Source organism: Coenobita brevimanus, chromosome 112 (genome assembly GCF_032717465.1).
Source record: "Coenobita brevimanus isolate Jiangsu-jjx chromosome 112, ASM3271746v2, whole genome shotgun sequence".
NCBI classification, from domain to species: Eukaryota; Metazoa; Arthropoda; class Malacostraca; order Decapoda; family Coenobitidae; genus Coenobita; species Coenobita brevimanus.
Window position 1 is genome coordinate 36,655,513 of NC_137065.1, and position 26,391 is coordinate 36,681,903.

General features: G+C 41.8%; 1 protein-coding gene across 1 annotated transcript in view; it reads right to left on the reverse strand.

Annotated features, from left to right (window-relative positions):
- Positions 1–4,488: 4,488 nt before the first annotated feature.
- LOC145418168 (ileal sodium/bile acid cotransporter-like) overlaps positions 4,489–26,391 on the reverse strand; it is a 29,545-nt gene continuing 7,642 nt past the window's right edge. The window contains exons 3-8 of the mRNA XM_080286689.1: positions 18,811–18,985; positions 17,137–17,354; positions 16,057–16,277; positions 15,306–15,444; positions 13,903–14,082; positions 4,489–4,545 (exon numbers count right to left, since the gene is read on the reverse strand). Of these exons, the coding sequence (XP_080142815.1) occupies positions 4,489–4,545; positions 13,903–14,082; positions 15,306–15,444; positions 16,057–16,277; positions 17,137–17,354; positions 18,811–18,985 (990 nt within the window). The remainder of the gene's footprint in view (positions 4,546–13,902; positions 14,083–15,305; positions 15,445–16,056; positions 16,278–17,136; positions 17,355–18,810; positions 18,986–26,391) is intronic.

The window sequence follows — 26,391 nt, forward strand, 5'->3', positions numbered from 1 at the left end:
CGACCTTGGAGGCACAGTAGGCAGTGCAGCATCAGAATTAGTAATACAAAGAGATAGGGCATCATCATCATGAGCAACTGATGCTTGACCGTGGTGCTGAACATGGAGGCTGAAATGAGAAATCAGAATTATCCAGTATCTGAGAGTGCAGCCTGTGTTGCCGAGCTGATCTCATCCAGGAGCAGTGTCCTAGACATTAGTTCTACATGTACTGCAGCCGAAGGTACAATACCGTGCCGCTCAGAACTGTCGGGATAAGATCGCTGCTCAGTGGCAGGAAGACCAGCTCACAGCTGTCACGCAGAGTACGCTAGAGACTCTAGCAGCCCTGAGGGCAGAACACGAGCAGCAAAGCAGCACTGGACACTAAGTTGCCCCGAGAATTCATCTGAATTATCACGTAACCCCATCATTTGGCATCGCAACCCCTTACCAGTTCACCCAACACCACAACGCCTGGCAACAGGCAGGATACACAGCAGGTCACATGCATAACCAAGGATATCAAAATTATTTCCGTCAGTGTTAATGGTTTCCATACGAATGTGGGAGAACTAACGCATCGGTTTACCAACAGAAACTTGACATATGTCATTTTCTTGGAAGAAACATTCCTAGACGAAACTGTTCCTGATATCTTTTTTTTTTTTTTTATGCAGGAAAGAAAGAACCAAAGGCCAGGAGCCCGCAAACCGTTCCTTCCAAGAAAAAAAAAAAACAATACAAAAGAGAGACAAATTCAAAATCCGTTCATTTCGAGATGCCTGGACACTGCGTTTGAAAGACTGGAGATCATAGGAAGTAGGAAATACAGAGAGAGGGAGAAAGTTCCAGAGTTGACCTGTTCAATAGGTGAAGGACTGGGAGTAACGGTTAACTCTTGCATTAGAGAGCTGGACAGAAAAGGGATGAGAATGTGTTGCTAGACGGGTGCTAAGCACCCGTCGTAGAGGTGGAGGGTTGCAAGCAGACAATACAGAGGAGCAGTGACCAATGAAGTAGCGATAGGAAAGAGATAAAGATGCAACAGTGTGGCGAAGAGACAGAGGTTGAAGGGAGCCAGTAAGAGGAGAGTTGACGAGACAAAAAGCCTTTGACTCCACCCTATTGAGAAGAGCTGTATGTGGGGAGCCTTCCCACACATGAGAGCTGTACTCTAAACAGGGGCGAATAAAACTCGTGTATGAAGTCAACAACAGTGCAGGAGTAAAGAAGGTACGGAGTCTGCTTAGCACACCTAATCTCTTGGAAGCAGACTTTACAAGAGATGCAATATGATTTTTCCAAGATAAGTCCCGAGTGAATGAAACCCCAAGCATGTTCAAGCATGATGCAGGATTTAGCTGAATATTATTAAACCTTAGAGGATACTCATGTGGAAGACTGTGTAGGGTTGATAGGTGTAAAAAATGAGTTTTTGAGGCATTAAAAACAAGATTATTTGTACCCCAGTCAGAGATATGAGCCAAGTCAGACATTAGGTGTGCCATAGCCTCATCCCTTGTTTGTTGAAATAGCTGTTGAGATGGACGTTGCAGGAACCGAATGGAAAGGTGAAGGGTGGAATCATCAGCGTATGAGTGGATAGAGTTAGATGTACAGCTTAGAAGGTCATTGATGAATAAAAGGAAGAGAGTTGGTGATAGGACAGAGCCCTGAGGAACACCACTGTTGATAGATCTAGGAGAAGAACGACGGCCGTCTACAACTGTAACTATAGAACGACCAGAAAGGAAGCTATAGATGGATGCACAAATAGAAGGATAGAAACCGTAAGAGGGCAGTTTGGAAATTAAAGATTTATGACAGACTCGATCGGAAGCCTTGAGATATCACGCACATTGGCAAAGCTTTCGCCAAAGTCCCGAAAGGAGGATGACCATGAGTCTGAAAGTTAAGTGAGAAGATCGCCAGTGGAGAGTCCCTGACGGAACCCATACTGACGATCAGAACGAAGGTTGTGATGGGAGAGATGCTTTAAAATTTTTCTATTAAGAATTGACTCGAAAACTTTTGAAACACAGGATGTTAAAGCAACTGGACGAGAGTTAGAGGGTTGGGAACGGTCACCCTTCTTTGGGACTGGCTGAATGAGAGCAAACTTCCAGCAAGAAGGAAAGGTACAATTTGACAAAGGCGAAAGAATTTACCTAGGCAGGGTGTAAGCACTGAAGCACAGTTCTTGAGGACAACAGGAGGGACTCCATCAGGCCCATATGCCTTGTTAGTACTGAGGCCAGTGATGGCAAAAAATACATCAGCTGAAGAAATTTAAATGTTTGCCATGAGGAAGTCAGATGGGGGAAGTGATGGAGCAACAGCACCGGAATTGTCTAAGGTGGAACTGGAGGAGAAAGTCTGAGTGAAGAGATCTGCTTTATCAGTAGAAGAATAGCTACAGAGCCATCAGAATAGAAAAGAGGAGGGAAGGATGATGAGGTAAAGTTGTTAGAACGGTTTTGGTAAGATCCCAGGAGGAGTGGGAAGAATTCGAGTTGGAGAGTTGAGAGCACTTAGTACGGATGAAATTATTCTTAGCAGTGCGAAAAACAGACTTAGCATGATTCGGGCAGAAACATAAAAACAAGATGTGACTCAGGGGTGGGTTGGCCCCAGTACCCTTTATAGGCCCTCTCCTTGTTGCGGACAGGATTAGAACAAGCGTGATTAAACCAAGGCTTTCTTGCATTTCAAAGGATATGAGAAAGGAATGTAAGCTTCCATACCCGAGAGAATAACCTCCGTAATGCGCAAGGCACACTCAGATGGCTCCCGGCCATGGAAGCAATAATCATTCCAGGGAAAATCAAAGAACTCACTGTCTGAAGGCCTCCCAATCTGCAGCTCCAAAGTGCCACAGACGACGTTTCTTTGGAGGGTCCACAGGCCGCACCAGAGCGATAGGACAAGTTTGTGGTCGGACGAGCCCAAAGGAGCGGAAAGATTAACATTGTAAGTAGAAGGATTAGTTGTAAGGAAGAGGTCAAGTATGTTGGAGTTCTCTCCAAGGTGGTCAGGGATACGGGTAGGGTCCTGTACAAGCTGCTCTAGGTCAATGAGGATAGAAAAGATGTAGGCTTGTTCACCATGTGGATCAGTGAAAGGAGAGGAGAGCAAAAGGTGGTAGTGAACACTGAAATCTCCTACAATGGAGATTTCAGAGAAAAGAGAAATGGATAGAATGTGTTCCATCATAGAAGTAAGATACTCGAAGAATTTTTGATAGTCAGCAGAATTAGAGAATAAGTAAACAGCGCAGATATATTTGGTCAGAGTATGACAAGAAAGCCGAAGCCAGAGAGTAGAGAATTCAGAAGAATCAAGTTCAGGAACACGATAGCAAGATAAATCGTTGTGTACATATACACAACATCCACCTTTGGCTTTGAAATGATTATAAAGTAGGTGGAAACAGAAGAGGGTTTGCTGTCATTTGCCTCAGACAGCTGAGTCTCTGTCAAGAAGAGAAGGTGAGGTTTAGTGGAGGAGAGGTGGTGTTCGACAGAGAGAGAGTTAGAGGAAAGGCAGCGAATGTTGCAGAAATAAAGAAGAAGTGAGTTAGACAGTGGTTCCAGGCATCTGTCTGAGTCGTCACCGAGAGAGGGGCTGATGGTGGGGGAATTTATGGTTCCCACCCCCCCCGGGGACTCCTAGGCCTGATTTTCTGATGCCATTTTACTTTTAATTTTGAAAAGGAAGTGTAGTGTGTACTGTGCAAGGATTCCTGATTATAAGAAGTGAGCTAAGAAGGACAGAAACAAAGTGGAGGAACGGCACTTTCTTAGTTACAAAGAAGGGCTACAAGTGCAGATCATTGATTTCCCAGTTACTGTCAGACGGGAACTGCTCATGTTCAAGATGTTTGATGCTAGGGATCAAGGAACTCTTTGTTGGCTGCTACCGTCCTCCGTAACAAGGGATAGAGCTGCTGGACTTTCTCAATACCAATTGGGATCAGCTGATGAATGACAATCACTGTTTCCAAGCACTTGTGTTCAGAGTCCTCAACCAGCACAGAGTTCAGGATAAGTATGATACGTTTTGGTCTTGTATGGTCTCAATAACTATGTCGACTCTCAGCCACATAGGTCTGGCTCGTCTTCTAGACCTGCTTGGGATCGTCGGCACGTCTGATCATGACGCTGTGCTGTCCAGAATCAAACTCATCCTGCCAATGGAAGAAATCTTCAACCGCATATTACGGAAGTGGGAGGCAGCGGACTGGGAATGCCTTAGATACATCCTGTCGCAGTTGGACTGGAGATCGAGTAATACAGTGTATCATTAATGATAATATTGAAACCTTTTCTTCAGAGCTTCTAGATACCCAGCACCACTTTGTTCCCTGCACAATGGTGATATAAAAAATAATAGATCAGCCATGGCTTGGTAACGAGGTAAGGCAGCACTAACCAGGAACTCCTTGCGTGGGTCAGGCACAGCTGGCGAAATTTCCAGCCTTAACACTTAGCGTTGCCAAAGCTCTCCTTATGCAAAGTCTGAGCTCTTGGAGTTTCGAAACATGGGTCGTCGAATCATTTCCAGCTGAATGAAAAGGGGCTCAAGGATAAGAGTGGAGGTGTTGTGGAGAGGTTGAGAGAAGATTTTGGTGTAGAGGAAAAAAAAAAAAGTGCAAGAGAGCAAGGGAATTACTTTTACTGACATAACGTATAATATACGGTGATAGAATGTAAATAATATGGAATATGTTATTGGACACTGTGGTACCATCGCAAGCTTGTGATACATGTGTGAGCCATTGTGTTTATCTATCTATCTATCTATTGCCAGACACCACAATCCCGCAAAGGGTGGCCATTTGACACTGAGTTAGTTGTTTTACAGGGAGGGGCACCAACCCTCCACCAACCCACTTGTTGACACGTAGGGAGCACGTATGGTTTGGTTATATGGTTACCACCCAGCGTTGTAAATGGTTTCTTGGCTTACAGGAAACCATTTGGCTTGTCACTCAATGTAAAGCCACCTGTAAAGGAAAGAAAAGGAATAAGAAATGACAGGAAAGATAGGAGAAATAGGAAGAGAGGAGGGCAGGCACAGAAAAAGAATGATAAAAGCTAAGGAAGTAGGCAGCACTACATCAAGTGAGTGGAGTGTTTATGATAGTGACAATTAGCACGTTACAGCCCCTCCCCTCCATAAACAACTCTCTCAACTATCCACCCTCACCAGTTCCATAAACGCGCTCGATTTTGTCTACCCTGCTGCTTTTCTCCTGCTTCCCTTTCCCCCTGAAGCATTACAGTGTCATTTCTTCAGGTGACACTTACGTACTTACCGGAATAACCTTACGCCTCTGAGTATGGTTTCCTTTATAACTGGGTGGCTATGTGTAAATGCTGTACGAAACTTAACGAAATTTACAAAATTAATCATTGTACTGGTCGGGATTCAAGTTCTGCCCTCACGTACCACATGAGCTTACGTTAACATTGAGTCCACATTGTCTCTGGCAACGCGGGCTTAAATATACCCCATTACAAGTGAAGTGTGAAAGAGTTTTACTACCGAGACTCTCGTATGGGAATGCAACCTGGAGAGTGAGTGATAGAACTGCTACAAACTACATATATGACCTTTGTTTGTAAACCCTCAGGCATAGCGAGGATAGATGGTTCAAAATATTAGGGCAAGATACGTACTTTGGAATGGAGAAGACGGCATTAAGAGTAAGATATGGAATTACTGTGAATGGATCAGCAAGAATACATGGGATGGTATGAAGATAAAAAAAAAAATGACAGGTTCGATGGAAAAAAAAAAATCTTTGAAGCCGAAATGAAAGGTAATATTGGAAGAGAAATCTTCCTGTATGAGATATGGAAGATTTGAATGGAACACAAATGTGTGTGTGTGTGTGTGTGTGTGTGTGTGTGTGTGTGTGTGTGAGAGAGAGAGAGAGAGAGAGAGAGAGAGCGAATGTAATTGGAGGCGGTATTGTATGGCTGGCCATCCCCCTTAGGAGAGTTCCTAGGAGTGAGCATGGCGTCCAGTGTTGCCAATTTGGAGGTAGATCTAGCACATTTTATACACATTTAGCGCGAAAACATAATAGATTTCACTCTACTGTATATCTAGCACGAAAATTTTAACTGTTCACCTACAGTATAAGTTAGCGAGTTTTAAAGTTCAGTGGAATGCTTTCAAAGATTTCAGTGAAGGCGCCATAGATGATAATGTAAGCTTTCATGGTTAAGAGTTAGGGATGCATTTGAATCTAAACTACTGAAGTAACTAGGATAAGTCTAACTGCAAATAATGCAGACCCGATTATTATATATGGCTTTAGCCGCAGGGATCAGTTCTGGCGCCAACCCTATTTCTGGTTCATATTAATGATCTCTTATCTGTCACCCACAATCCCATTCACTCATATGCAGATGACTCAACACTACATAGTTCATTCACACTCAGACATCCATTTACAAAGTCTAATATCTCTACCTCTCAACTCAGTACAGCCATCTCCATAAATCAAGATCTATCTACAATCAGTGAATGGGGACAAAACAACCTTGTCTCTTTTAATGCTAGTAAAACTAAATATATACAGTTTACTAATAGACAGATATTGCCAGATTCATACATTACCTTCAGTGCTACTAATATTCCCATCTTCAAAAATATTGAAATTCCTGGTGTCTCACTTAACAGTGCCCTCAGCTGGACCTCTCATGTCAGATCACTTGCTAAAACCGCCTCAAAAAAACTTGGATTATTGTACAGAGTCCGTAACTTCTTCGCCGATGAGCAGTTAGCTATAATTTATAAGAGTCATGTGCGCTCTCAGCTTGAATATTGCTCACCCCTTGTGGAATGGTTGTGGAGAGGTTGCATTAAGACAGCTAGACAAAATTCAGAATAAAGCTGTTAGAATCATTAACAACCTTGCCCTTACATATAAACTACCTCCCCCGCAAGTAAGGAATGTTGCCTCCCTTGCATTATTTTACAGATATTTTTTTTGCAAATGCTCAGACGAAGTTGCGTCCATTGTGCCACCTCTCCATGCCTTTCCTCGTGCTACACGGGCATCTGGTAGCGCTCATGACTGGAATGTCACTCAGCCATATTGCAGAACTTCTGCCTATCAGAATTCTTTCATTCCCCGAACTGCATCTCTCTGGAACTCGCTTCCCCAGAGTTATTTTCCTCCAAATTTCAACCCACAACTGTTCAAGTCTAACTGTTACAGATATTTTATGAACAGAGGACACCAGTAATCTGGTGTATGAATTATTGTTTTTTACTCATTTGTTTTTCCTTCCTCCGTTCTGTTATTTATAAAAAAAAAATATATATATATCAGTCACTCCCGCCCCATACCGTGAGTTAGTGCGAGAAAAATACAGCTAATGTGAGAGTATAGAAGAGAGAATACAGTGACTGAATGTGAGTGAATGACAGGCTTTAGAATACGTGAGAGTGTGAGACTGAGGAGTAGTAAACCTCAAAAGATGCGAGACGGAGTTAGTACCTAGGGTGACCTCGAGAATGTGAATGTACTAACATGGTGTAGGTGCGTATTTGTAAGAGTGAGCAAAACGAAACTGAATGGAGAAGTGAAACGAGGAAGTGTGAAAGTAAGCGACAGTGGGAATTACTGACACAGAGTGAGTGAAAGACAGTCTGGAGAGAGTCAGAGTGAAGCAAAATGAGAGTGAGTGAGTGTAATCATGAGGGTGTACGAATTTAGGTTAGACTGAATGAATGTGTACGTAAGAATAAGTGAGAATGAGTGAAAGAAAGTCTGGAGGGGGTGAAAATGAACTGGAATGTGGGTGTGAGAATGATGGTGCAAGAATGTATAAACGTGAGTGATTGTGAATGTGAGAGTACGTGAACGTGGGCATGAGCGATACTGAGTGTGAGAGCGAGTGGAGGGTATGAGGGTAAATATTAATCAGAGTGAGTGAGTGAATATGTAAGAGTCAAGGTGAATGCATTTAGGCAAGAATGTGTGAAATTTAGTGAATATGCGAGAGAGTGAATAAAATGTAAAGAATGTATTAGTAACAATGGGTTTATTGGAGACTGGGTCCAAGAATGAATGAAAACCATTAGTGAATATGAGTGAGTAAATGTGAATGCAAGTCAATGTGATGAAAGTGAGTTACTGAGAGAAAATGAGAATAAGCCTGAATAAGCGAATGTGTGTGTGTGTGTGTGTGTGTGTGTGTGTGTGTGTGTGTGTGTGTGTGTGAGAGAGAGAGAGAGAGAGAGTGTTTAGATAACAATAAGGCAGTGTGAAATTCTGCCAGTTTAAGAGCATGAGTAATGAAATGAGTGAGATCGTTAATTTTACTATTATCATTACAACTGAAAAATAGTCTGGAATCCTATGAAAGTTTTCTTGTCGAAGAAAATTAACAAAGGAATGGCCAAGGTCAAGATGTATCTATATTGAGATTCCTAAAGCATTTTTTTTTTTTCCAATGCTGGAGAAAGATAACTTAATGACGAGCTGTCAAGGTGATCGTCTGAGCATGTGAGAGACTGAGAACATCGGATTAATCTTACACCACCGAGCGGGGAAGAAATCGTGAGAGCGAATAATTAGATGGACTAGGTGCTAGCCGTGGTGCAAGAGGGTTACCGAGCTCAGAGCAGTGATTATGGGTATACAATTTTTGTTTGTTGTATATAAATATAGTGAAGCGTCATTTCTAAGTTATAACCTTCTTCTTAGCACCAGTATATCCAGATCTGTCATATTTCCAGTTTCAGCGAGTCTCCTTAGTCACTTAACAACTATACTGCTGTGTGAACAAGTTTAAATTTCTGAGACATAAGCTGTTAGGTAAAGGGCAACAATGTACAGTAAAGCCAATGTAGCTGAGGAAGACAATTTGAGTTCAGTACTAGCCGTGTTTGCTTCCTGTTCATGGAAATGTGACACGAGGCGACTTATTCTAAATGTTTCTTTAATATTACATTTCCTCTACCTGATAAGTTGCCTTAAAACTTAACTCACGCAGAAAATAGGTTTCGTGCACAATCGTTCGTTTTCCTCCTCAGGACTCCAAGAGAGAGATTAGAAGTTTTCCCGTTATGTTGAGAAAAAAGTAAGTGGAAAATTAATAAATAGAAAACTAACGTAGCTTATTTACCTCCCAAAAGAACATTAACAAAAATAAAATATTACATTAATCTCGTCAGTTGTTATTCGATACACGGAGCTGGATTCCAGCTAACTGAGTTTGCTTAATTATACAGCAGGAGTAGCATGGTTTCCGAACAATTTGCATATTATACTTGTACGTTGTTCACATGCACGGTTCTGTTGTAGCAATAAAATGTTATGACTCAAAAGAGCGTTTAAAGACACATTCACCATTTCTTAAGAGTGGTCACTCTTGATGTAGACTCCCTCACCTTCTGCAGTGCTATCATATGGGAAGACAGGGAGCCGTAACACCTCGTCCTTGACGACTTTTTCTGTGCTTTACACGTGTATCGGTTTATATGTTATGGACGCAAACTATATAGATATTAAAACGATATAAATGACATTGAATGGAATCTTAACGTGTAAAAGCAAAATAAATCGCCAAGGAAAAGGTGTGCCGCAGCCTCCTATGTCACCTGAATTACGACGCAGCACTGAAGGATAATGGCAGTAATTTTTCTTAAACATGACCCATTAAAAACAGTGAATTCCCACCCACCCCCACTTCACTGCGTGAGTAGAATGTGGCAAGATGATTTTTTAAAAGGGGGATGATAACGACGACGACGATGATGGTGTTAATAATGATGATGTTGACGGAGGTGGAAGTCTAATGAGAAAGCCTTTCCTAGCAACAGGAGCGTCCCGTTACAGATACCGGTATTAAGGGTACATGTGGCATTACTTTGGAAACATTTTTAGTTCTCACTATGGCACTATTTGCGTTGATGTGCGCCTTTGACTTAATAGTCTTTCTGCCGTGAACCGTGGCAGTTAAAGTTTGCTGTGCTTATCGCTGGATTCTGTAGACTGGACACGTTTTTATTCAGACTGGGATAGGATTGTGGAACTGGAGGGGTTAGATAAAGCCTTCGTTTGTCCCTTTCTGCTATTGGCTTTCCAGCACCGAATAATCTGTCTGATAAACTATAAAAAATACCAAAGGGAGGTTACAGAGCCGGGGCTGTAGACAAAACGACTATAGAATGTAGTGAGCAGGTCAATCCAAGCCACACACACACACACACACACACACACACACACACACACAAACGTACCTTGAGGGAGAGCTGACTGTATTAAGCTCGGGGTTCTGAGAAGTACTGGCTGACTACGTAGTGTTTGTGTTTGCTCATCTATACACCCCGCTCTCCCTCCCTCCCTTCCTCCCCCCCTTCTCTCTCTCTCTCTCTCTCTCTCTCTCTCTCTCTCTCTCTCTCTCTCTCTCTCTCTCTCTCTCTTTCAGTTCGGATGAGGTCCTTTCTACTTAATTCTTGCTGTTACCAAACTTTTTCAATCAACTTATTTTAATCAAATAAAAATAAAAATAAAGAAGAAACAAAAATAGAAAACCACTGACCACACCTGGAACTCTAATAATGGCAAGTTATATTTTCACAGGAGGCTTCGTAAAATCTCTTTCTAAGCGATTTATATTACATAGTCTACCTGAACAGTTTCCTCTGTGCATTTTACATCATTTTTATATTGACATTCTTTCCATCAGTGACATACTCGTAACTAGAGGGTACTGAAGTGTAAGGTGCAGAAAAAATCGCTGAGTAAAACGTGCCACGAAGCTTCCAGTACCGCTCAGAATACAGGCCACAGTTAGCTTCTACCCTAGGGCTTTATCACCATGCCACTAGCGATGTTCAGATATACAGGGTGGTCCATATATAACGCTCATCTTCTGCTCCGCCGCGCCGGGTGATTTCTCGTGTATTATGGAGACGGTTTAGTCAATGATATCTATCCTGTATCTATATCTATGTCCTATTCCCACGGCCACATCCACGCCCACACCAGCAGACTCAGCCGTCCTCCCAAGACAAGATACCATCCCCTTCCCAGCACCCTTCCCTTATGATTCAGCTGTGGGAAACTGAATAACCTAGCTTCCAACAATCACTACGTCCTCTTTACCTTAACTTGGCCCAGATACTCATCGTCTTGTTGCTTATATGACGTAGGTGAGTGGCAGAAAGAGACGGTGTTACAGCTCCACATCCTTTCCATCTCACGTCCCTTCTAGCATCATATTCTAGCGTTACTGCCACAACCCAGCATTCAAAGTGGACCAGTGGTAATTTTAGGCCAAGTTAGGGTAAAACAAGTATAATAATGAGGATGTTTCTACTTATAGGAATGTGTGTGTGTGTGTGTGTGTGTGTGTGTGTGTGTGTGTGTGTGTGTGTGTGTGTGTGTGTGTGTGTGTGTGTGTGTGTGTGTGTGAGTGATTTGTTCCTTGGTTAGTGTGTTTTCCTCACTGACAATTTTATTAAGATGCTTTTATTATGTGACCTGTTAATTTGTTCGTTTTTCTCGCTGCCACCGTAATGAAAGTGATCGGACGAGGATGTGTGGAATGAAAAGACTCACCTGTACCTCCACTGAATTTTTTTTTTCCAGTGTAACCTTGAAGTTCTGTCTCTCCTGGAGGCGTATGGCACTTATCACTGACTCTGTATGCGAGAAGTACACTATCTATTTTTGTGCGTTTATTGTAACCTTACCCTGATCCCTAACCCCCTTTCATTTTGGCTGACGGTCAGATGTAATCAGATTGGAGAGCTGATCTGACTGGAAACCAAGGAGATTTGTTCCGATCTTAATTAAGGCTCATCGAATTTCATGCACCCACGACTAAGTATTTAAGTAGTGGCAGTGGCCCAGTGCCGTCAGATGAAACCAACAACTGTATAACACACCCGCAGTGCCACAGTGGTAACGGGAGTGGGCTACATAACTATGGTGGAACTAAGTCCAGATTTTGAGTTAATTTCAGTGTGTCTTTTATAATGGCTTCTGGTTTTTAAATATTGTGCACATACACGGGGTATCCCATACATAACGTTCCACTTCCAATCCACCAGGTGCTATCACTTGTGTGTTGTGGGGACGGCTCAGTTAGTGTTATCAGTGTCTATGAAACATTTATTCATTTCCTACTCACACTGCAACAACCACTCCCACATCAGCTGAATGTACCGTCCCCGCAACACATACTACTTGTAAAATGCCAATGGCTTCCTTGTATATATGTGGCTCTGGAAGAAAACAAAAATCTTGTTAGAAATTTGGTGCTGTTAGGCTAGGACTTTATATTTCTACAAGAAAATTTTATAACATCATGCTTGGTGTTATAGATGTTGTGGATGTGGCATGTAACTGTGATGGTGTAAGTGCCACATTCCCTGACAAGGCGTGAGCCAGCATGGGCGACAGGCCTAATGGAGGTGTGGCTGTCGTCATCATCATAATCATCATCTTTATTCTGCTCCTTTTTTTCACTCTGCAGGTGGGTTGAGGTAGGGTCCAGAAAGTATGAAACCGTAAAAATAGTGGAAGAGCTTATCAACAGATGTCCAGTGGGAATAGGCCACACACCCATTCATTCACCTTTCAACTCCCAGAAACCCTGGCTCCCCCTCTTAGAAAGGCCTACATCCTTCCACTCTTTGATGCTTGATTCCCTGCCATTAAAAAAAAAGTGGGGGGGGGGCAAAACTTTATAATACACTCCTCCATATAAAACTCAAACAACCAGCTGGATCCCTTGTCAACTCCTTAGCCTCGTACTTCTTTTCCGCACCCACTTATTTACTATATTTACCCATCTTCATCTTGCTCTCCCAAGCTTCCTACCACCTTCAAACTTACTCACATATACCCTTTTCACAACCCTATTTACTGTATACGCATTTTCTCCATACATAACACCTGAACACATTCTTTTCAACTCTGTGCCCGTAAACTTCCTTACTCCACATCTTTAACGAATCACATTATCTCCTATCCTATCCACTCTCTGCACTCCACACATGTTTTTCAAAAACCCCATCTTCACTGCTTCAACTCTTGACTTTTCGTTTTCATGCCACATCCATAAGTCAGTGTGGGTACTAATACTTCTTCGTGCAGTATTCTTGCAGTCACAAACACGGACTTATATTTCGTATCAAGGCTTTCATAGCACCATCCAATTTCCTTCCCTGTGTCATTGTACTTTCCACTTCCTTTGCACATTTACCTTTCTGTTTTATCACTGCACCCAAATATTAAACTTGCACAGATTCAAGTCTCTCAGTTCACTCTAACATCACACCGTGAGTCAACTTCTCTCTCAATAACCATTACTGGAATTTACTCTTATCTTCATTTACTACTCGTATCAAGGCATGATACTCACAGACATCAACAGAACTCTGTATGGGTCTTTATCAATTCCTTCATATTTCAATCAGGCAAAATCTTCGATAGGAATATCCTTTAATTCTGAACAACACATAACTTTATTTTCATTCAGAAACAATGACAGGATTAGGGGCAACAATAATACCTCCTGAGTGACTCACACCCAGCTTGCGTTTTCTCTTTCATGAAGCAACAGAACTGGCGTCCTTATCAGCGGCGCCGAAGCTGGTGATTTTGATATTAAACTGTTTGGGATAGCGAATTCTCCACGTATATAACAATAAAATTTATTTAGCGAGTATACTACATTACATAACTGCATTTCAAAGCAAACTCTTTTTTGGTACAGAACTTCTAGTGACATGGGCCTGATTAATTTCATTTGCAACGCTATACTTTTGTCTGGAATTACGTTTACAGTGGCTTTTGCCTGGTTTACTGCATTTCAGAATTATGTTTTTGTCTACTGTGGTTGAAATGCCTCTTGCCCGGTAAACTGTACTTCATCACTATACTTTTGTCTGGTACTGTGGTTCCAGTGACTTTTGCCTGGTTAATCCATTCACAATAACGCCGTACTGGATGTCAGCTTTCTCTACAGGAGTGAGTTTCCAATCGCTGTGGTTTGGGTAATGGCTGATCAGTGCATCGCCTTCTGGCTTGTGTTCTTGAGGCGTCTCCACTGCGGCGGTGTCCTGGCAAAGAATAGGATGTGAGTCAAATTTTATAACAGAGGTAGACGGGGACACCCATCATCCACTCACTCATTGTACTACTGCCTTTATGTGACTCTGGACTGAGTGACAAATCAAAATATGATTTCTAATAAACCGGGAAACCATTTACAACCCTCGGTGGTTACCATAAGACCAAATGAATTTCTGTGATTTAATGAGAGTAGGTGCTCCAACTGGACTGGGCCTGGAAAGACGTACATCCGAGGATTGGTGGGGGTTCATTGCTCACATAATGACACTTAGGGGCGATTCAGGCTTGTCACCCTTGCCTTAAACACTGGGAGTGTGTAGCCTAACCCAGAGCTCCTACGCTGCTGATGGGGCAAAAAAGGTTTGGATGATGGGTGAATTCATGGTAAACTATGGTGCTGGAGGGGGACGCCCCCTCGTAGCGGCACCGATATTAACTAGTTGGTTCCCCTGTCCGGTTATACAAAGGTCCCCTAACTCGCTTCTATTTCCCTCCAAAAGGGGGAGGTGGATTGCAGGAAAAGGCAGTTTCAGCCTGCAGTTCACTGGTTTCACATTTTACATGAACCTGGGGCCACAGCAGCAACAACAGTATCCTTGATAAAAAGGACTTAATCTTGTTGGCATAGGAGGCTTCGTAGCACGCTTTCTTAAGCGATTAATTTGACATATTATCCCTTAATATTTATTTGTTTGCTATTTGTATTGACTGAGTATAGCTTGCATTAAAAATAATCTTAGTAAAGAAATTAACCCCATCACTACCAGATTCCCAAATTGAGGAAAAGCGTCTTAAGATGGCAAGAAAACAATCGTTGTAAAGAAAATAAACTCATCTACTGGACTCTCCAAAGCTGAAGAAAGTCGTCTTAAAAATAATCGTAGTAAAGTGAGTAACCTGATCACTACCAGACGTCCCTATAAAGCTTAAGAGAATCGCTGAAGGCAAGAAGAACAGTAAGGTCATCACATTGAAGGAGCTATAGTGCGTTTAATCTAACGTGACTTAAAATTGCAATCTCCTTATCATGAATGCTGCTTTGTAACAGTAGATTGAAACTGGGAAAGGTTGCTAGTCATGAAGAAGTGCCATGGAAAGAATGTAGAACCATAGCATTGTCTTTTTTTTTGCCTCTGAGCCACGTGGGATAAGCTGCAAAAGGACACAAATCTGGGCCAAGTTAAGGTGGAAAGAGTATAGCACACGACACCTGGTGGGGCAGCTGGTGGTCCTCTGCGTCTGGACAACATCGGCAGTAGCGACGCAGGAAGACGTAGATGCCGTACACCATCATCACAGGCAAACCCGTCATCATCATCACACCCATTATCGGCAGGGTAGCGATGTCACTGCATGGCAAATCGAAGAGGGGTTATCGTCATCATCATCATCATAACTATCATCATCATCATCATCATCATAACTATCATCATCATCATCATTACATTTTCTCAACCCTACTGTCCACATAATAGATGGGGTGAAGTAGAATCCATCATCATCATCATCATCATCATCATCATCACTCTACGTTTGAGAGGCAACAAAGCCACTTTAGCAATTGTACCTACCTGCATATCTACCTGTCAGTATATCTATCTATCTGTATATCTATCAGCCTATAGACCAGTGCTAAAATACAAACCCGCCTGTCCTGACTGAGAAGGAAAAGACTGAGAAGCACTAAAGCCACTCCAACATTTACTCCTATATATCTATGTATCTACTTACCTGTATATCTGTCTATCTATCTATCTATCTATGGAAAAAGATAAAACACTCTCGCAAAGCCCACCTGTCTGGGCTTGGCAGGCAGAGTTTGAGGGGTACAAAGGTCACTCCAGCATTTATGTCCATCTTTACTCGTTTAGCTACCTACCTACCTATCTCTCTATTTGTCTGTCTGTCTATCCGTATATCTATCTTTCTATCTATGCAGAAAGAACACTCACAAAACCCACCTGTCAGGGCTGGGGAGGGAGAGTTTGAGGAGCACCAAGGCCACTCCAGCATTCTGAAAAGCTGTCTCAATACTAATGGCCACTATCTGAGGCCTGGCCAAGCACATTAGTCTGGCCAGGCACGCCCCAAGAGCATACCCGGTGAAGGACACTAGAACGCCTACCACCACCATCTCCCATGTCATCATTGTGAACGCCTTGTACGAGTTGTAGGTGCCAAGCTGAAATAACAGGTAAAATGAGAATCTGTGGGGGTGGCAGGATATGCGAAAATCTTTTGGAGTGGCAGGATATATGAGATGGAGCAAGTTCTTGACAACAGTTTGCATGCTTCATAACATCTTTTATCACAAAGCATACACTGTTCATCATAACCCTGCCTAAAATTGCCATCGAATAGAGATCTGTATCAAGAGGTGAATATTAGAATCAGGTGCTAGTCACAACAAAGCGCCATGCAAAGGATGCCGGGCCTTAGTACAGTCTTATTCTGCCACTGAGCCAAGGGAAACAGGTCGCAAAGTGCCGAAAATCCCTGCCAAGTTAGTGTGAATGGACTATACTCACTCCAGCTTCACATAAGGGCCCAAGCATCTAGTTAGGGCGGCTCCAGTCACATTAACTCCTTCAGTCCAGTGATGCATAGGATGGTCCATAACATAACGCCCCTCTTACACTTTGCCGGGCGATTTCTTATGTGTTGCGGGTACGGCTTAGTCAGTTTTGCCAATGCCTGTCACGCATCAGTTATTCATTTCCTACTCCTACTGCCACACCAAGACGACACCAGCAGACTGAGCCGTCCCCGAAGCACATAAGATATGGCTATGTGAGTTTCTATTGGAGCGCCATTTACGATCCACCCCGTTTTATTTATTTATTTATTTACTTTTTGTCACAGTTTCGCTGAGCTCTATGCAGACTTTTGGAACTGGAGTGCAGGATACACCTTTCTTTAATTAAGCCATTAATAGAAGTTCTTTTGTCATTTGAATTATCATTTGGAAGAGTAAGGTTATAAACAAAGACGTCACCGCAATGAAGAGATTAAAAGAACTGTTAAAAACCAGCCGTCCTTACCACCATGAAGATAAGAAGAACGACGAGTGTGAATGGCTTGATAATTTTGCCGCCTCTGTCAGCCCAGACAGGTTTCTTGAAACGGATGAAGATGCCGATGCCCACAGGGATGGTGAGGCTGATGAGAGACACGGCCAGGTTGCTGAATGGCACCTGGATGTCCTCGTGTTCATGAAGCAGACGGCGACCCAGCGTGAACAGCCAGAGGGGCATCATACCTGGGGATGTGTGGCAGGTAGGAGGATTGACGGTCCGTGATGGTGGACGTTACGGACGCTATACACACACACACACACACACACACACACACACACACACACACACACACACACACACGCACACGCACACGCACACGCACACACACACACACACACACACACACACACACACACACACACACACACACACACACACACATTGCTAATATGTATAAAAACAGTTAAGTACAAGATATCAGACAGCCTCTTAAGCTCATTGCAATAGGCCTTGATACACTGGCCATTGACAATAATTCTTTCATTTTAACTTGGCCCAGACTTTCGTTCAATTGTTGTTTATTACACGATTCACGAAGCTCAGTGGCAGAAGAAGTCAGTGCTACGGTTTTACATCATTGCACAGCACCTCTTCGTGAGCAGTATCGCATCGTACTTTTGTGTTACTCTCTTTACAACTTAGCATTCAGGATGGAGAGATGGCAATTTTAGGGAAAGTTAGAGTGAAAAGGGTATAGTTAAAGTCTCCAAAAACAGATTCACAGGGGTTGTTAACTTGTGCACTGTTATTCATTCAAGTACAGTAGGTGGAGATCTTCGTACTTTTCCAGCTTATTCCCTGCAGCTTAATCGCAGAAGAATACAAGACAACAGCTCAACATTCTTCCCATTTCACTTCTTCGCGACTAGCACCATATACTATACTCTTATTCTAATTTGTCACCAAAATGCCATCTTGTCATACTGAATTCTAAGATGTAACAGGAGGTTAGCACAAGAATGCGGCGCTAGTCACGAAGAAATGTTATGACAAGAATGGAGAGCCACAGTATTGTCTTAATCTGCCACCGAGCTACGTGGGGGTCGCGGTAGCACAATGGTAGCGGGCTGGACTTGTAATCGAGGGATTGCAAGTTCGAGCCTCGCCCGGGCTGCCGTGCCGGGAGGGGTAGCTCCCTCCTGTAACCCTAGCGGGGCTATATAGTCCAATACAGGGCTTAGCTCGGGGGAACTCCATTTCTCCCATTTCTCCCACCGAGCTACGCGAAGTAAGCTGCAAAAGGGCAGAAATCTGGGCCAAGTTATGGAAAAAGAAATATAGTGTCAGTCTCTTGCTGCAGCTGAACGTTCAAAATGGAGATGGCAATTTTACTCCTATTTCAAGTGAACAGAGTATACTCGTAGCTCTAGAATTAGAAAGTTGCTTAGAGAACAATTTTAAAGGAGCAGCAAAGAAATAAGCTAGTATTGACAAAATATGGGAAAGATCCGTAAAATATTGTTCCTATTTGAACTTAATACTTTTAGATATAGCTACAAAGGCATCTGGCTGTCGAGTATTTAGAGCACCGTAGTTTAAGGAAATGGTCAACGAGGTGTCCCAAAAATCTGCATTCACGGGAAAAATAAGATTTCTCATTATTATTATTATTATTATTATTATTATTATTTTTATTACCCATTGCAGCCACTGTCGAGACAGCAGTCATGGTGATGGAGAGGTTGATGTCTCCGTTGAACATGAGCGTCCAGAAGTTTGACAAAATGCCGCCAGGAGAGCAGCCCAGAGTGAACAGGCCCAGGCGGTACAGGGGGTTGTCGGGGTAGAACAGCTCACTCATCGCAAAGGTTATCTGGCAAAGGTGAGGAGGACCTAAGATGAAGGTATTTTATATTTACTTTATTTTGCATTATTTAGTTCCTCCATATGTCAGGTTTATTTTTCCTGTTTTGGACGTACTTTATCCATTCCTTACATGAGAGAAGAGATCTGGATGATGATGATGATGATGATGATGATGATGATGATGATATATTCATTCATTTATTCATTTATTTTGGGGGCGGATGTAAGACGAGGATGACTGGGTAATTGGTATATCACATTGCGCCAATTTATTTGAAAATAAATTCTTTGTAAATGTGGATATTTGGTGTCTGGATGTATTTAGACAGTTAGCAAGCGATAACTGTAAACTTCCTTTAAACTGTTGATGATCCGGACATGAATTTATGTAGCCTCTGATCCTTCCCCTTTGGGTCAAGACAAAACTTTGCGTATTGCATAAACTGTTCTAGTTACTTTTTTGAACCAGGATTCCGTTCCATCGGAACTTTTGCAAGCAACTGTACATTCTGCTGATTTTTAAGGACATCGTGTCCATTTCTGTTATTTATTTATTTTTTTTTTTTTTGGGTGTAAAGTGGAATGCAGTCAAACAGTTTCCTATTCTCAAGGGTGCATTAAAATAGCGTCATAAATAAGAATGGTCATTTGTGGGGGCCTATGGAAACTAGGCTCTCTTTTACTTTAACCAGGCACAACATTGCCGTCTTTAGCTTGGATGCTGAGCTACAAGAGATTAAAACTTAAATGAGTTCCACCTGGAAAAGAAGTACCATGGAAAAGGTATAGAGCAGTGGCGTTGTCCCATTCTGCCACAGAACTACAAGATATAAATTGAAAAAAATATTTATCTCCGCCAAGTTAAGGCAAAAGACTATAGATCTGATTAACCTTCCATACTACACAGCTTAGTTAGGTGTGGTAATTCATAGATTATGAATTATCTAATTTTCATGTTTCGTTCACTAGTGTTTCGGATCATCCTCCGAAACTGTTGTCTGGGTCTTGATATTGGCTGAGGGTTAGTAACTGATAAAATTTCAAGAGAAGAACAAGCGGGACTTAGAAAGGGTCGAGGTTGAAATAATCAAATTTTTATTGTACGGCATCTAATGCAACAAGTTTATGAGGTGACAATGCCACTTACAGTAGTATGTGTTTTGTTGATTTTGAAAAGGCGTTTGATAGTGTTTCGCGTGGATCTATTTTGAATATTATAAGATTCTATGGTATACCAAAATAGTTTGTAAATATTATTAGAAGCCTGCATGAAGGTACATTTTGTAAGGTTATGGTGGGTGGTTCTTTGAGTGATCCATTTGAAGTTAGGTCAGGAGTGATTCAAGGAGGAGTTCTTTCGCCTTTGCTGTTTGTTTTGGTTATGGATTATGTTATGACAAAGGTTGTAAGGAGAACAGGTAGAGGAATTAACTGGAAAGAAAATAAGAGGCTGATGGTTTTGGACTATGCTGATGATATTGAACTGATTTGTGGAAGTATCTACGAGATGCAGAGGGTGCTTGATTGTCTGGTGGAGGAAGGAGAAAAAGTTGGATTGGTTATAAATTGTGAAAATACTGAATTTATTAATATGAACGTGGAGAACCAAATCGATTGTGTAATTGGAAATAATGTGGTGAGGAATGTAGAAAATTAATATATCTGGGAACGATTCTATCATCTAATGGATCATTAAACAACGAAACTGAGAGAGGATTAGATTGGCTTCGCGAGCTGTTGGAATGTCGAAATCTGTTTGGAATAATAATACGCTTTCGGTGCATACTAAGGTATAAATTTACAAGTCCATGGTTAGACCAATTTTAATTTATGGGCATGAGTCATGGTACAGTACAATTGCAACAGATCTGAAAGTATTAGGATTTGAGAATAAAATACTGTGAAGGATTCTTGGGGTAAAATGGCAAGACAGAGTTACAAATGAAAGAGTAAGGGATATTACGAGAGTGGAACCAGTTGATGAATATGTGAGACTGTCTCGCCGGAAATAGCTGGGGCACAAATATAGAAAAGAAGGCAGTTTAATACAAGATGTGCAAGAGTGGACTGCTAGAGGAAGAGGCAGAGGTAGGCCGAGGGAAACCTGATTGAGGACAGTGAAAAGAGAAGCGGGAGATAAGTGTTGGTGGGACCTGAGGGAGATGGCAAGAGACAAATATTGGTGGAGGGAGTTCATCGAGGCCCTACGCATCCCGTGGGGTGCTACAGGAAACGATTGATTGATTGAGTTAGTTACTGGCTATCTCACTGTTCACACCCTGCTGTTGTTTCTTACTTAATAAAGCCTTACGTTCAAGAGGCTAGAAATGTTTCTTATTTCACCACATTAGGTATGATACAGAGAAAAACAGGCACATAGTATCATAGTAGCTGTATCAGAAAATGTCAGAAGATATTAGTCTTTGCCTTCCCCCATGCCGTATAAGTTTAAAGAATAGGTCCCTTAGTTCTAACAGAACGGCCGTAAGAACATTGCGATGGAATTCTCGACTCATTTACGATGGATTCCGTGTCGTGACTTAATTCGAGTTTTTGCAAGAATGACAAGAGAATGGAAGTCTCTGCATATGCCATTTCCTGTACTTCCTAAATTAAATAAATAACATGTAAACTTGTCATTTCTATTGTAACTACACTTTTTAAAATTAATTTAGCATAAAATTGCCATCTCCGTTCTTGGATGCCGAGTTATAGGAAGAGATTTACAGTGGAATGTGATTCTAGTCACGAAGAAGTGCTATGGTAATATGTAGAGAATAGTATTGTCTTATTCTACTATTGAGCTACGGGGAAATGGGCTGCTAAAGGATGAAAATCTAGAAAATTTAGGTAATAGAACTATAAGATTTGCATTAACAAAAAAATAAATAAATATATAAATAAGATGTGGGCAGAATCATCGCTTTTAGCACCTTTAGTCCCATGATGCATTTTTCGCATTAATAACTGCCACTGGATTATCTGATTCAGCTTTAGGAGTGATCACTTGTGGTAAAGAGGCTAATGATGAGTATATCCTAATCATCCACTTCAAAAAATCTATCTATTGCCAGACGCCTCAACACCGTACGAGGTGGCCACAAACAAATCGCCTAAATGTTGCTCTGTCCTCCGTCATTTCACTGCCCTCCCCTCAGCTCACCCCCCCCTCTCCCATATACCTCTCCACTCCATCTCTCTACCTCATCTTTGGCCTCCCCCTCCACCTCGTTCACATATACTCTCCTCGTTAATCTCTCGCTCTCCATCCTCTCCACATGGCCAAACCACCTCAATGTATTTCTCCTAACGCTTTCTATCACAGCCACATCCACGCCACAACGCTCCATCACTTCCTCATTTGTCAGTCTGTCCCTCTATGTAACTCCACATGTTTTTCTCAAATAACTCATTTCCATTGCTCGCACTCTTGATTTGTGTCCTTCCAACAAGGTTGAAGTTTCATTTCCATACGTTAGAGTTACCGGTAGTATCACAGTACCATCATGCAGCGACTTCTTTACTTCCATGCTCACTTCTCTATTCCTTATCACTGCTATCAAAGAACCAGCAACCTTTCTTTTTTTCTTTCTTTCGAAAAATCTAAGTTCAATAAGAATACCTGGCGATAACAAAAATAAATATCGAAATGTCATGGGATTGAAGCGGTTAAGAGAATAAAGTTAGATACACGAAATTAATATTTTTAATAGTTGTTTTACCTTAAAGGCCCAGCTAATAGTCTTTTGCGGCTTATTTCACGTAGCTCAGTGGCTGAAAAAGAAACTGCCATTACTGTACATCCTTTTTATAACATTTCTTCGTGACTAGCATCAAATTCCAGCGTCAATCTATTGTTATAAATCAGGATTCACAACAGAGAGATAGCAATATTAGGTCAAGTTAGAGCAAATGGAGTACAAGTAACCTTGGCCTTGCTTGCCAAGAAGGTTATCAGATGAGATAGTGACTGCCAAGATTTATCGGGGCCTTATCAAAGAGCCGCCCTCAACAAGACTGCAACATCATGCATCCACAGCTTCCAGAATTGATGTTGATTTTCCCGTGCAGTATTATATACATGTTACATAGTTAATTATTACTATCCTGCGCAGTAATATATTTTCTACATTGAATTTCGTGTACAGTATTACATGTTCAACGCTGATACTCCTGAGCTGCATTACTTCTTTCACGGCTTATGTTGATTTTCCTGTACAGTATTAAATTTTACAGTTAATACCGATTTTCCCCTCTCCCATATCCATATTTCTGTCCAGTATTACATCTTCCACATTCAGTGCTGATTTTTCTGTGCACTGTTACGTTCCTTTGTCATACTGGAGTTTTGCAAGTAATGGAAAATCATGTTATATGTTTGTGTGGAAGGGGAGTTGATGCGACCAGGGAATTGATAGGTTTGAGTTGGTTAGATGTTGCAGCTTAGGTATGGTAAAACAATCAAGGGCGTGGGTAATATCGTGCATTGAGTGCACCGTTTTTGATTACTAGTCTCTCCTCACAGTGTTGGAGATCCAGTGGTAAACTAAGATAATAACTGGGCGAAGTAAATAAGATGAAAACTGGAAATCCGAATATTAAGACCAGATGGTGGACATAATATGTTGTGCAAACTGCTGAGGTAATTAACGACGTGTGACAAGAGAAAATCCAAACTGAAAGGAACAAACTGGACTACATATAAATATAAAGAGAACCTAAACTGGAGAAACATTAAAAACACAGAAGCAGCTCAAAGCAAGAATGAAAAATTAGAAGTAAAATTTCGCCCTAACAACAACAGAAACCATCCTTGCTAACCGATACTGTGTTAAACGTGGACTGACATCACCAAGTTAACCAGGCTAAACGGAACCTCCACACAAACCACCAGCACCAGCTTCGAAGTATAATTTCCTCCCAGCTAAACTCAATCCCCAAATGAGGGGCTGACACTAACTCCGGACCGCAACTCCTTCCAGAATTAACACAACTTCCATATGAACAACAAACACCAACTTCGAAGCATTATCATTGCCAGGCTAAGAACGACCACTAATTAATGCACTGAGCCTAATTTCAAACCACGACTACTACTACTTCTAATGCAGCTACCATTACTATTACTACTGCTGCTGCTGATACTCTTACTACTACAACTGCTACTACTCAACGAATTATTTTGGATTTTACACCATTTCATCATTTTCTGTAACAGCCTACTGATGGAAATATATCAATTGATTATTGCTGATGTAACCACAAACTTATCTGAACGTGAACCCAGTGGGACAATAAAGTAGCCCTTCTCCGCAGTTCACCATCACCATCCTCCTTTTGCTGGACAAGGAGGGAGGTGAGACAGGCTTGTATAACCGGCCAGCAGAACCACCTAGTTATATCAGCGTCAGTACATGAAAGCGTCTCTCTTCAGTATCAATAAGGTATTAGAAAGGTATAAAGAACATACCAGAAAACAACAAAGTGTCATATGCAAAATAAATTGCTACGAAGGAGTGTTACGAAGTCTTTTATGCCAAGGAAAACACGACACAAATGTTCAGCAACATTGTTTCAGAACTATAGAGTGGCACATAAATAGCACTGCACTAGAAATTCACCTAGCTGTATCTTATGTGTTGCGGGAATGGCTCAGTCTGCTGATGTGGGAGTGGGAGTGATAGTGTGAGTAGGAAATAAACAGTTGATGCAGGATGGACATTGATAACGCTGACTGGTCCGTTCCCACAACACACAAGAAATCACCCAGCGAAGTGGAATGTGAGCTGTATATAGGGGCCACCCTGTATATGAAATGTTTTAACGTTTATTATAGCAGCCTTTGCAACCTCAGCCTGAAAGTGAACCCGGGTGAACTGCAAGCTGAAGAAAACCTTCCACAATCCACTATCCTCCTCTCAGGGCATAGGGGAGGGACTGAAGGATGTTTGTATAGCCGGGCAACTCCATTACCCAGTCACATTGGCGCCCCACTTGAAGGCGTCACTCCTCAGCACCGACGCTAATTAACATTGATAAAGTTGAAGCTGTAAGCAATATCAGAGTGGATACTCGTATACTGAACTGTACATTTCAGGGCTAAGTAATCACGGCCTGATAAGGTTTGACAGCCAATCAGTAAGACAGTGAACTTGCTCAGGGTTGCAGAATAGCGGGTATGATAGTGCTGAAGAGGGATGCCTTCATGTGGTGGCACCGATGTAATCAGTCACCCAACTACCTTGTTATACAAACGTCCCTCAGTTACTTCCCTATCCTTCTAAAGGACGATGGTAAACTATAGATCAGTGTAATCCTGAAATCTACCGGGTTCAGGTTTCAGATGTACCTGGAGCTATTTAACGACGAGTACTCTACTGTACACTAGCAGGCAGGATGATTAGGGGAACCTTGGAATAATTTTAAGCATCAGTTTATTTAACAGCGGAGTGATGTCATGTCTCAGTTTAAAAAGAATGGTGCCAGTTATATTAAAGAATTACAGTATTCAAAAATGGAAAATAAATAGCAAAGAAATCAGAAAATATTTGTCAAAACTTAGAATATTAACAGCACTGATTAAAATATTTTACTCTGAAATGGCATCCCGGTACGGCAGGGCAAGGAGGGAAGAAATAGCAATTGGGTCAAAAGGAAGATGAATTAAAAGATGAAATAATCCACAGAGTTCTTGGAGAGGACTGGAAAGGACGATAGAAAGTACCACAAAAAACAAAGAGAGATGTCTGGATATGCAGGCACATGGAAGATGATGCAGTCACCATAATTTTATCAGTCTATCTTTCTGTTTACGAGTCTGTGTGTTTGTCTTGTCTCTCTGTATCTGTATATCAGTCAATCAGTCAGTCCATCTACCTATCTGTCTGTCTGTCTGATTATTTACCTATTTATGGCCAAACTGCTTAATCCTGGGAGAAGTAGCCACTAACTAATCTCCCCTAAGTCACCACAGTACGAAATGAAAACCAAATAGAAAACTTAGCAAAGGAAAATTTAACTGCTAATACCCATATGAAAATGCCGCTGATTCAAGTACTGAGTTATCTGTTATTAATTTGCTTATCTGTTTGTTATCGAACCATTGACTTTAGCGCAGCAGTCGTCTGACGTTACACTGATAGATGGCACTTCTCGATTTATCATCATTATACAGTACTTGTATTGCTGGAAAGAGATACCTTGATGTGGTGGCACTGATATAACTGGGAAGTTCCACTACCTGGATTTATAAACGTCTCTCATTTACTTCCCTACCTCCCGAAATGAGGATGGTGGACTGCAGGAGAAAAGAAATTTATGCCTGCAGTCCACTGGGTTCTCATTCAGCTGAAGAACATCAGCAGCTGCTAGTACTACTATTATTACCCGATCCCGCCCCAGAGGGGCTCGGGA